This window comes from Dioscorea cayenensis, chromosome 2 (genome assembly GCF_009730915.1).
Source record: "Dioscorea cayenensis subsp. rotundata cultivar TDr96_F1 chromosome 2, TDr96_F1_v2_PseudoChromosome.rev07_lg8_w22 25.fasta, whole genome shotgun sequence".
NCBI lineage: Eukaryota > Viridiplantae > Streptophyta > Magnoliopsida > Dioscoreales > Dioscoreaceae > Dioscorea > Dioscorea cayenensis.
The window spans coordinates 11,347,333-11,359,067 of NC_052472.1; the positions used below are offsets into that span (position 1 = coordinate 11,347,333).

At 37.9% G+C, this 11,735-nt stretch overlaps 1 protein-coding gene across 1 annotated transcript; it reads left to right on the plus strand.

Annotated features, from left to right (window-relative positions):
• The first annotated feature begins 7,622 nt into the window (after positions 1-7,622).
• Positions 7,623-9,043, plus strand: LOC120272557. Its single transcript, XM_039279413.1, has 4 exons — positions 7,623-7,750; positions 8,062-8,200; positions 8,285-8,428; positions 8,573-9,043. The coding sequence occupies exons 1-4, from the start codon at positions 7,623-7,625 to the stop codon at positions 9,041-9,043; spliced, it is 882 nt and encodes a 293-aa protein (XP_039135347.1).
• Positions 9,044-11,735: the final 2,692 nt, after the last annotated feature.

The window sequence follows — 11,735 nt, forward strand, 5'->3', positions numbered from 1 at the left end:
TAAAAATTTTGAAAGTGTATTCCATTAGTTTCAATTGTTTCTCAAAAATATTTTTATCCTATCCCGGCAACTATATATAATAAGTTTCTTCCAATGGTACAAATATGAATGAATCTAGGTGGTAAGTGGTTTTTATTCTCCAACTTGAGTCAGTCAAACCCTGCCTCAACACTGTATTTTATAATATTTAATAATAAAATATTCAACTCGGGCAGTTAAACGGGTCAACTCTGCTCGTTTGATTGTAACCCGTTTGATTAGTGTCTGGACAGGGTTCTCGAGACCTGCAACTGCAAGGGCGCGAGTGGCCGATAAGTACATTGCTGCGTCCCGTGCCCACATGAGGTTAATGACCCCCGAGGGTTTTCAAGAAATGATGGGAAAATCTCGACCTGTACCTTCTCTAGTATTAAGTAGTCTCCTGATATTTTGGTTATCCATCCAAGATCCTCTATAATTTGTTATTCCTAATAATCCCTTTATTTACACTAAAGTTAATTTCCAATCCAAATTGTCTGAATCTAGCACTATAATGGGGTTCGAGTTGCATTGAAACGATTAAAATATAATCCATCTTATCTCGCTTTATCTTCAATTAGTGAAAATCAAAAATGCTGCATCCAATGCATGCCTCATCTTTTCTCTCCTTTCTCTCCATTGCTGTGCCTTTACTTTCTTCATATTCCTCACAAAACCTAGCAACCTCGTTCTTTTTCGCATCCTTCTTCATCAAGCCAAAGTTGTCGATGGTCATTTTTAATTGTTAACGATGGTAAAGGGCCTCCCATGGAAGACAGGCTCATCGATATCTTTTCTTATAACACCCAACAAGTATTCTCCCATACTTTCAACAAGCCACCTGAGAAGAGTAAGGGCTCTGCAAACTTTATTGAAAACAACATGAAAGGCGAGAGAGAGAGCATGTAAACTCTCCATGTCATTCTCAATAGTTACTATGTTGCCGAGGTTAGTCTCCGCCACTTGGTTGGCGTACCCGAGTAGCGATCATAGCTGGATACTTAAGCCACACTACATGAAATTTATGGCTACTAAATGAAAACCCAAAAAATACACACACACATGATAATACATGGAAGTTCAAATAAACAAAAATAGAGGATAATACAAAGATAGATATTGTGACACACATACACACAAAGGTAAGTATAAAGCTTGCAAAATGCGTCAAAACGCATAATGTAACATGGAAACATTAAAATGTTTTTACATCTGCCAAACTAAAGGTAGAAATAGGTAGTAATACAATACAATGATTAATCGAGCCACTAGAATTTGTAGTTTTATTACAAAATGAAAAAGAATATGTCTAAAGGTCTTCCATGGTCCTGCTTACTATGTTCACGATGATGTCAAGTTAAAATTTTGCTGAAATGTGGTATAGTAAGTGGCACGCGCTGAAAATCGCCTTGTAGTTATTGGTAGGGACAAATCACTTTTGTATGCATCTAAAAGGTGTGACAAATTTTACCTTACCAAGAAGACACTCGAGGGCCTCAAAGCTCATAGCATCTTACCACATATCATTGTGGCTCTCTCCTAAATGATGAGAGTCGAAGGTTGATAGAACCACTATTAAGAGATAGCTTTTGGATGAAGTAAGAAAGAGGGAGAGTGTGCTTGTGGGCCCTATACATGAATTTAATTCATTTATTTTTGCATGCATGGCTGGCTACGAAAAGGAAAAGAAAAAACCTCCCCAATCCCTTTATATTGTATTAGGTTTTCAAAACCCCAGCCACCGCCTGCTTTGTTTTTCCGATATAGAATCCTGCTTGGACGAAAGAGTGGCAGATCTTGCCTTTTTGCTCTTCTTTCTTTTTCTGTGTGGTGCCAGACGGGCAGGACGTGAGATATGCCCTTCGCCAAGGGCTGTGTCGTTATCGGGCGTGTGAGGTAGCATTCTCCTCCCAGATCTAGGGTTAAGTGGTGGAGTTTTTACCCCCAGATCTTGTCGCGGCATTATTTTATTGATCTTGATTAGGGAAGCTGTTGTATGTCTAGTGGATTGATTATCTCATGTTGATACTCGCTATCGCACAAAACAAATTTTCAACATTGATTTCGCAAGTTTGTTAATGCCTCCGCTCATGCTTTTCAGATTCTCCATGTTATTATTATTATTCTTGATTTTATAAGAATCATATATATATATATATTTTAAATTCATTTATTTTATTTTATTTATTTATTATTATTATTATTTGATTTAGTGTTGGTCGTGTGGTAGGCCCACTATTTTTAGAAAGCAAATATATTCTATATATATATATATCTTTATTTTTAAAATTCAGCTTTTATTTTGTGTGTGTCATTGAACCGAATTAATGTGCAGGTCGTGGTCCACTAGTTTAGCACATATAGTATATGAATATATTTATATATATATATTAAGTTATAGTCTGATGTTGTGTCTTAGTGTAAAAGCAAATGTTGCTTATATTTTGATGATATATGATGCTTTTTACTTCATGGATGCATATAGTTGTGTAAATAGAAAATCCCTAATCGAATTTATGAAAAGTCAAATTGGCTGGAGGTTCATGAGTCCGCTTATAGCTAATATATATATATATATATAAGTATTATAATTGATCAATTGTTTTAGATAATCGTATTTGTTTTTGATTTCTAGGAATTAGTGGAAAAGTTTTATGTATGAATAGTTATCATTATCACGTATTTATATATATAAATATATACATGTATATATGTTATATATAATTTGGATTGTTGGATGTTTTGAGTATTATGATAGTTAGGTAGGAATTTGATCCACCTTTTATATTCCCCGTGTATTTGTAGCATATTTAGCGTTTTAATACATTGCGAATGTACTCAAACATAGGGTGTTCTGTGGAAGCCTAATTTCGCGGTACATTTGTAAGTTTTCGTGTTAGCTAATCGTGTATACCACATATAAATACGTGTACTATATGTATATGCAAAATTTTACTACGTATAAATATCTCATGTAATTATTTAATTAACTTGGGTTTTACTGTTAAATTATTCAAAGGCTCAGGAATGATTCATGATACCTTTTCTGATTTATTCTATTTATTTACTTTATGATGATTATTATGGTATTATTCTTTGAAATTCGGTTCCAAATCACCTATCTGCTTAATTTATGATATTTGCTTTGGATCGATGGAAAAGTGTATATATATATATATATTCCTCCCGATTAATTATGCTTTTTGTTTTAATGCTATTTTTAGATTTAATTAATTTTTAAATCTGTGGGAATATGTTGTTAATTAATAGTTGATTATTTGATAAAATTGATTAATTTTTGTTAGAAAACGGATCACTAAATTTTTAGTTTTATTGTGTTGACGATACCTTTTGGACCCGACATATTTTTGTATAGAAATTGTAGTCCCACAATTAACTGCGGTAATAACCCTGCCATCGGTGGTTAAACACCGACCGTGTCGTGACACGTATTTCGAAGCATGAAACTATAGGCTCATACCGCTGCCATGGAAGAATAATACCGATATTCCTCGCTGGGTCACCGAGGGTAAACTTATGAGTTCTCGATGTTTTGCTTTTGGCATTAGTTGTTCGGGGACTTATATGCTCGATACTTTGGTAAAGTAAATTTGTTTTCGATTATTTCGGCTCGGGTTCTTTGATATTATTCTGTTATGTTACATTTTGTATATTTTTAGAAATTATTGAATTTTTGTGATCCATGTATTTTTAGTGGTTGCTTACATCGGCCTCAAGCTCACTAAGTTGTTTTCCATCTTCGTGACTAGGAGTATGGTTGGGTGGTGGACAGTTCTAGCGAGGTCGTTGAGCAAGTCGCTTTCAGTTCTTTATCAGGGTTAATAAACTTTCTTTGTTGTGAACGTAGTAACTTCTATCTTATGCTTTAATCGTCATAGGAGACACTTTGTTATTTGCTTTCATCATAGGGCACCGGCATCGCGCTCTATGTTGTTTCTTTGAAAGTTAATGTCTTTGTTAAAGGTTGTTTTATCTAGTGTGAGACGATGTTTTGAGGTCTCATAAGCCTACTTCGGGTCACGACCTTAGGTATGCGCGTCGCTTCATCAATGCTCCGTGTTCGGGCGGATTGCGTGACAAATCTAAGTGGTATCAAAGAGTTGTCGATTTCAATTAGCTACGATCTTAGCTTTCCTAGAAGAATCCTCTCGATTTAGTGTTAGGCCGACCGTAATACGTTTAGTTTGGTATCCTTAGGTGCTATTGATCCTATAGGATCTTTGCCTCGAGTTTGCTCGATTGTATTTGGGGCTTTCACCTTGCGAATGCCTCCCCGAGAGATACTAGTAAAAGTGTTGTCGATTTGATAGGACAATCCCTTCACGTGCTGAGATCCCCGCCGAGGGAGGGACCGATGATAGGACTGATAACCCCATGAAATTCACTGCAGAAAGGGACTAATAGGGTTGATAACCAAGAAACTTTGATGGATTTGGTTCCTGAAGTGGCATGGCTGGTGCGTGATCGAGATAGCGCCGTGCATCGACAGCACTCACCACCACCACCACTCACTCACCTCCTCCCTCGCCTTTCCTTTCTAAGAGCCTAAGGAGAAGACCATCATGGAATTCCAAAGATTTGGTCCACCACCATTCGAGGGTACTACTAATCCAGATGAAGTGGAAGTTTGGGTAGAACAAATGGAGAAAGCTTTTGCTGTGATAAAGTGTACTAAAGAAGAGAAACTGAGGTTTGGTGTATACATGCTTAAGGGTTCTGCAAATTACTCGGTATCAAGTGGGAGCTCGCACTGCTGTGGGTAGCGCTTTGGTTCTTGGTTGCAATTGAGAGAAGCTCTTTTCTCGCAAATACTCACAAGGGACAAGATGGTCCAGCTTTTGAGAAGAAGTTCATCAATCTCTACCTGTGGTAGTACGACAAAGGATGAGTATGAGATGGAATTTCGATGACTTTTCCCGTGATATGCTCCAAGCCGGGTGGATGATGATCGAGAGCACGTGACGCTTTGAGGGAGGATTACAGCACACATTCATAGGGGGTTGATGCCTTGCACCCCGACTAGTTATGCAGCAGGTTGTGAGTTGTGCCAAGTCTTTGGATACTTCTAGAGTGATACTAAAGATCAAAATAGATGGTTTCTGAAAAAGAGGGATAGAAGCTTTGATAGCCAAAGGAACCATCAGTTAGGAAGTGAAGGAAAGCCTAGGTTGAGGCTAGACAAAGTGAATCTCGGATCAGTAAATGGGCCACCAGCATGCTGGTCTCGCGGGTTTGCAACCGTCTCACTCATTCGTGACAGTAGATGTGCTACTTACGAAGGTTCTCATGCGATCGCAGCATTGTAGACGTAATACTCGGGCTTGTTTCAAGGTGGCGCTTTGGAGCATCGTATTGCTGGGTGTCTACAGCGGTTTTCTGGGGCACAGAGGACATCTAGTGTGCAAGATTCGAGGCAGGTGTCAGCGCCTAAGCCTTAAGCGCCTTCGAGTCAGCGTGCTCGAAAAAGGTATCCAGTGAGCAGCCAACTTCCTCAACTCAAAGTATAGGCGTGAATGGCAAAGACCTAGGGGCGTGTTTATGCAATAAATCAGGAGGATGTACACGCCTAATGCAATGGTGTCGTGCACATTAGCTGTTTATTCTCGTACATATGCTTGCAGCATTATTTGATTCCCGAGGCACCCATTCGCTTATCTCATCTCGCATTTATTCGTAAGCATGCATCGCTCGCTATAGCTATAGATTATGATTTGTGTGTTGCCACCCCTTTGGGAGTTGATGTTGTGCTTAACCGAGCATGTGAGAATTGCCCTATTATTGTTGCCGGTCATGAGTTGCTAGCTCGTTTACATGTTATGAGCATGACCCGACTATGATGTTATCTTAGGAATGGACTTTTTGTCTACATTCCATGCCATAGTCGATTGTTATGCAAAAAGTGTAGTTTTTAAAATCCTCGGAGAAGCGTAGTTCACCTTCATGGGAGTGATTCTCAGATCATCGCTTTTCATGTAATTTCCCGACTTACAAGTTCGGAAATTACACTCGGGTGGGCCCGGGATTTCTGCAACAGTTGATGGAAGACAAATCGAAGGGGCCGATGTTAGAGGATATTCCAGCTTGTGAGGAGTTTCTCAAATGTTTTCCCTGAAGATCTTCCTGGCTTGCCTCCTGACAGAGAACTTGAATTTGCTATTGATTTGGTTCCAGGAACAAACCATATATCGAAAGCTCCCTCATGTGATGGCACCCGTAGAATTGAAGGAGTTAAAGAAGCAACTTCGAGGAATTGCTTGAGAAGAGATTCATTCATCCCAAAGATTTCTCCATGGGTGCCCCCAAGCGTTGTTTGTCAAGAAGAAGGATGGTAGTTTTACGTTGTGCATAGATTATTGGGAGTCGAACAAGGTGATGCTGAAAGAACATGTATCCACTATTACTGATAGATGATCTTTTTCGACCAATTACAAGGTTTACAGATATTTTCAAGATTGATCTTCGATCGTGATACCACCAATTGAAGATTAAGCCGTATGTTGTGTCAAAATCATGCATTTCCCACTCGCTATGGGCATTATGAGTTCCTTGTGATGCCTTTCTGGGTCGATGTAACGTCCCTCGTGGCTTTTAGTGGATTTGATGAATCAAACCTTCCAACCTTTCTTGGATAGGTTCATGGTGGTGTTTATTGATGATATTCTGGTGTATTCGAAGAGCCAGGAAGAGCATGAAGAATATTTGAGGGTTGTACTGGGCAACTTGAGAGAGAAGAAATTGTTTGCAAAATTATCTAAGTGTGAGTTCTGGCTGGACAGGGTAGCTTTCCTTGGTCATATGATAACCAAGGATGGGATTTCATGATCTTAAGAAGGTTGAGTCAATTGTTGAATGGAAGAGGCCAACCAAAGGTGATGTAAGTTCGTAGCTTTTTGTAGGTTAGCCTGATTACTGACAGTGGTTTGTGGAAGGGTTCTCGGCCTTAGCAAAGACCATTAACAAAGCTTACTGGGAAAGAAACAAAAATTTCGATGGTCTGGATCAGCATGAACGGTAGTTTCCAAGAGTTGAAGCACTCGGTTGGTGTCCGGCAATATTCTCACACTTCGCCTCCTATTGGAAGGTTTACCATTTATAGCGATGCTTGTAAAACTGTGTCTTGGGTGTGTATCGATGCGTAATGGTCATGTGGTGGCTTATGCATCTAGGCAGTTGAAGCCATTTGAGGTGACCCAATCATGAACTAGAATTAGCAGCAGTGATTTTCGCTCTTAAGATTTGGAGACATTAATTGTATGGAGAGACTTGTGAGGTGCTTTACAGATCACATGAGCCTTAAATACATCTTCACCCAGAAAGAGCTGAACATGGGACAAAGGAGATGGTCGAGTTGCTAAAGGATTATGATTTGACTATCGCTATCATCCTTGAAGGCAAATGTAGTGGGCTCGATGCACTAAGTAGGAATTCTTCTAGTAATGTAGCTTCATTTATTACATCCCAAAAGATCACTCCCCGGAGGATATGAGAAGAATGGAGCTACATATGATATTACAAAGTGAAGGTGGTTCTTTGGCGAGTTTAGTGAGTGCGGCCTATGCTTTTTGGAGAGAATTCAAGCTAGCATGGCGAAAAGACAGCCTATTCCCAAAAAGATTCGACGAGAGATAGAAGTCGGCACTCAAGTTTCAGTTCCCGAATCCACCAGATGGTTCAAGAAGGTTTGGAGATCGGATCGTGTTCCAAATGACTCGTAGTTAAAGAACGAAATCATGGAAGAAGCTCACTACACCAGCCATTCAATTCATCATGGCAGCACTAAAATGTACAAGGATCTGAAGAGTACTTTTTGGTGGAATAACATGAAGCGGGAGATTGCCCAGCTTTGTAGGCACGTTGTTTAACTCTGTCGAGAGGTTAAGGTGGAGCATCGAGACCGAGCGGACTTTCTCCAACCACTCCGATCCCAAAGTGGAAGTGGGAAAATATCGCGATAGATTTTGTGTCTCGGGTTTTTCCTAGAACCCACAAGGGTATTGTTAGTATGTGGGTAGTGGTTGACAGATTAACCAAGTCCGCACATTTCTTGGCTGTAAAAACTGGCATGTCTTTGGAGAAGCTAGCAGAGGTGTATATTGACCAGATCATGAGGCTGCATGGTGTTCCAGTGTCAACCGTGTCAGATCGGGACACCAGGTTCGTGGTACACTTCCGGAAAAGTTTGCATAAGGCTTTGGGAACTACGTTTACTTTCAGCACAGCATTTCACCCGTAAACTGATGGGCAGTGTGAGAGGACGATTCAGATTTTGGAGGATATGCTTCGGGCTTGTATGCTAGATTTTGGGGGTTCATGGGATCGACACTTGCCTTTGATTGAGTTTGCTTATAACAATAGCTATCATGCAAGCATCCAGATGGCTCCCTATGAGGTATTGTATGGCAGGAGATGCAGATCACCTATTTGCTAGGATGACGTGGGAGAGAGAAAATTGTTAGGGCCGGAGATTGTGCAAATAACAGTAGAGAAAGTCCGATTGATCAGAGATCGTTTGCGGGCGGCTTAGAGTATACAGAAGAGTTATGCTAATAACAGGAGAAGAATTTTAGAATTTAAAGTGGGAGATAATGTATTCTTGAGGGTCGCTCCAACCAAAGGAGTAATTCGTTTCGGCATTAGAGGGAAGCTCAGTCCTCGATTTATTGGCCCATTTGAGATTTTAGAGAGCATTGGTGAAGTGGCATACCGGCTTGCACTACCGCCAGCTCTTTCCCGTATGCATAATATGTTCCACGTTTCTATGTTGAAGAAGTTCATCGCAAATCCTAATCATGTAATACAGTTTTCAGACTTTGAACTCAACAATGATATAACATATGAGGAGCGTCCTGTGAAGATCGTGGATTTCAAAGAACAAGTTTTGAGAAGACCGATCATTCCTTATATAAAGGTTCAGTGGAGCAATCATTTAGAACGTGAAGCGACATGGGAATTAGAGTCAGAGATGAGAGAGAGATACCCATATCGTTTTCATCTGATCAGGTAAGAGTTTAGAGGACTAAACTTTTTTTTAGGAGGGAGGAGTTATGGGCCCCATACATTTTTTTATTTAATTCATTTATTTTGCATGCATGGCGATTACGGAGAAGGAAAAAGAAAAACCTTTTTTTTCCCTAATCTTTATATTGTATTAGGTTTCAAAACCCTAGCCGCCGTCTCTTTGTTTCTTCCGATATTGAATCTCGTTTGGACCAAGAAAGAGGGAGAGATCTTGCCTTTTTGCTCTTCTTTTTTTCTTTTTCGTGTGTGGTGCCAGTGAGCGAGGACGGAGATAGGCCTCTTCGTCAAGGGTTGTGTTCTTATCGTTGTGAGGTAAGCGTTTTCTTCCTAGATCTAGGGTTAAGTGGTGGAGTTTTTTTATTACCTCCTAGATCTTGTCGTGGCATTGTTTTATTGATCTTGATTAGGGTTATGTTGTATGTTTAGTGGATTGATTATCTCATGTTGATACTGCCTATTGCACAATGAATTTTCAACATTGATTTGCAAGTTTGTTAATGCCTCTGTTCATGCTTAGATTCCCTATGTTTAAAAAAAAATAATTATTCTTTATTTGATAAGAATCATATATATATATATATATATATATATATTTCTTTTAAATTCAGTTTATTTTATTTTATTTATTATTATTATTATTTGATTTAGTGTGCTGGCTGTGTGGCGTCCACTGTTTTAGCAAATATATATATATATATATATATATATATCTTTATTTCTTTCAAATTCAGTTTTATTTTGTGTGTCATTGATTCAGAATTAGTGTGCAGGCTGTGTCCACTATTTTAGCACATATAGTATATGAATATATATATATATATATGTATGTATATTAAGTTATTGGTTCTGATGTTGTGTTTAGTGTAAAGTAATGTTGCTTATATTTTGATGATATATGATGCTTTTACTTCAAGGATGTATAGTTGTGTAGATAGAAATCCCACTGAATTTATGAAACCAAATTGGTTCAGGTTCTGTAGTCCGTTTATATTAATATATATATATATATTATAATTGATCAATTGTTTTAGATACTATATTTGTTTTGATTTCCTAGGAATTAGTGGAGAAGTTTTATGTATGAATAGTTAACACACACATATTTATATATATAAATATATACATGTATATGTTTATATAAATTGGATTGTTGGATGTTTTAAGTATTATGATAGTTAGGGTAGGAATTTGATCCATTGTATATTCCTGTGTATTTGTAGCATGTTTAGCGTTTTAATACATTGGAATGTCCTCTCAATGGGACCTGCAGGGGCCCTAAAATATAGGGTGTTCTGTGGAAGCCTAATTTCGTGGTAATTGTAGCTTTGGTGTTAGCTAGTCAGGCAAGTACACCACATATAAATATGTACATATATGTATAAGCAAATTTTTTATTTACGATAAATATCTACGTAATTATTTAATTAACTTCTGTTTTACTGTTAAATTATTCAAAGGCTCACGAATGATTTATGATACCTTTTCTGATTTATTCTATTTATTTACTTTATGATTATTATGGTATTATTCTTTGAAATGTTGGATTCCGAATCAGCTTATCTGTTTAATTTATGATTTTTTTATTTGCTTTGGATTGCTAGAAAAGTGTATATATATATATATTTTGTTTTCCTGATTAATTATGTTTGTTTTAATGCTATTTTCAGATTTAATTAATTTTTCAAAATTGTGTGGAATATGTTCTTAATTAATAGTTGATTATTTGATATAATTGGATTACTTTTTGTTAGAAAACGGGATCATTAAATTTTAGTTTTATTGTGTTGACGATAATTTTGGACCTGACATATTTTTGTATAGAAATTCGTAGTCCCCAATTAACTGTGCAATAACCCTGTCACTGGGGGTTAAACACTGACCGTGTCGACATGTACTTCTGACATAGAAACTATAGTTTCGCACCGTTCCGTCGGTGAAGAATAACGGCTTCTGATATTCTGGCTCGGGTCACCGAGGGTAAACTTATGAGTTCTGAAATCTGAATCGGGTCACCGAGTTTAAATAAATGAGTTCTGATGTTTTGTTTTGGCATTAGTTGTTTGGGGGACTTATATGCTCGATACTTTGGTAAATTAAATTCGTTTTGGATTATTTCTGGTTTCTGGGTTTCTTTTGATATTATTCTGTTATGTTAAATTTTGTATGCTTTTAGAAATTATTGAATTTTTGTGATCCCTATATTTTTAGTAGTTTCTTACTGGGCTCCCAAGCTCATTAAGTTGTTTTCTCTATCTTTCAGATCAGGAGTAGGGTTGGGTGGTGGACAGCTTAGCGAGGTCGTTGAGCAAGTCGCCTTCTAGTTCTTTATCAAGTTAATAAACTTTCTTTGTTGTGAACTTAGAACTTCTGTCTTATGTTTAATGTCATGTGAGACACTTGTTATTTGCTTTCGTCATAATTCGGGCATTGTGCCTCTATGTTGTTTTTGAAAGTTAATGTCTTTGTTAAAGGTTGTTTCATCTAGTGTGAGACAGGTTTTGAAGCTTTGTGTGCCTACTTGGTCACGACCTTATAGGTATGCGGCCGTTTGTCAATGCTCCATGTTCGGGGCATGACAGTGATGAAGGAGGAGAAGCAAGAGGGCTTGCTTCTATATCAAGGATGCAAGTTAATATTTTTAAAAAAGAATATAGACAAAAATCTGCAAAGAAGCTTAA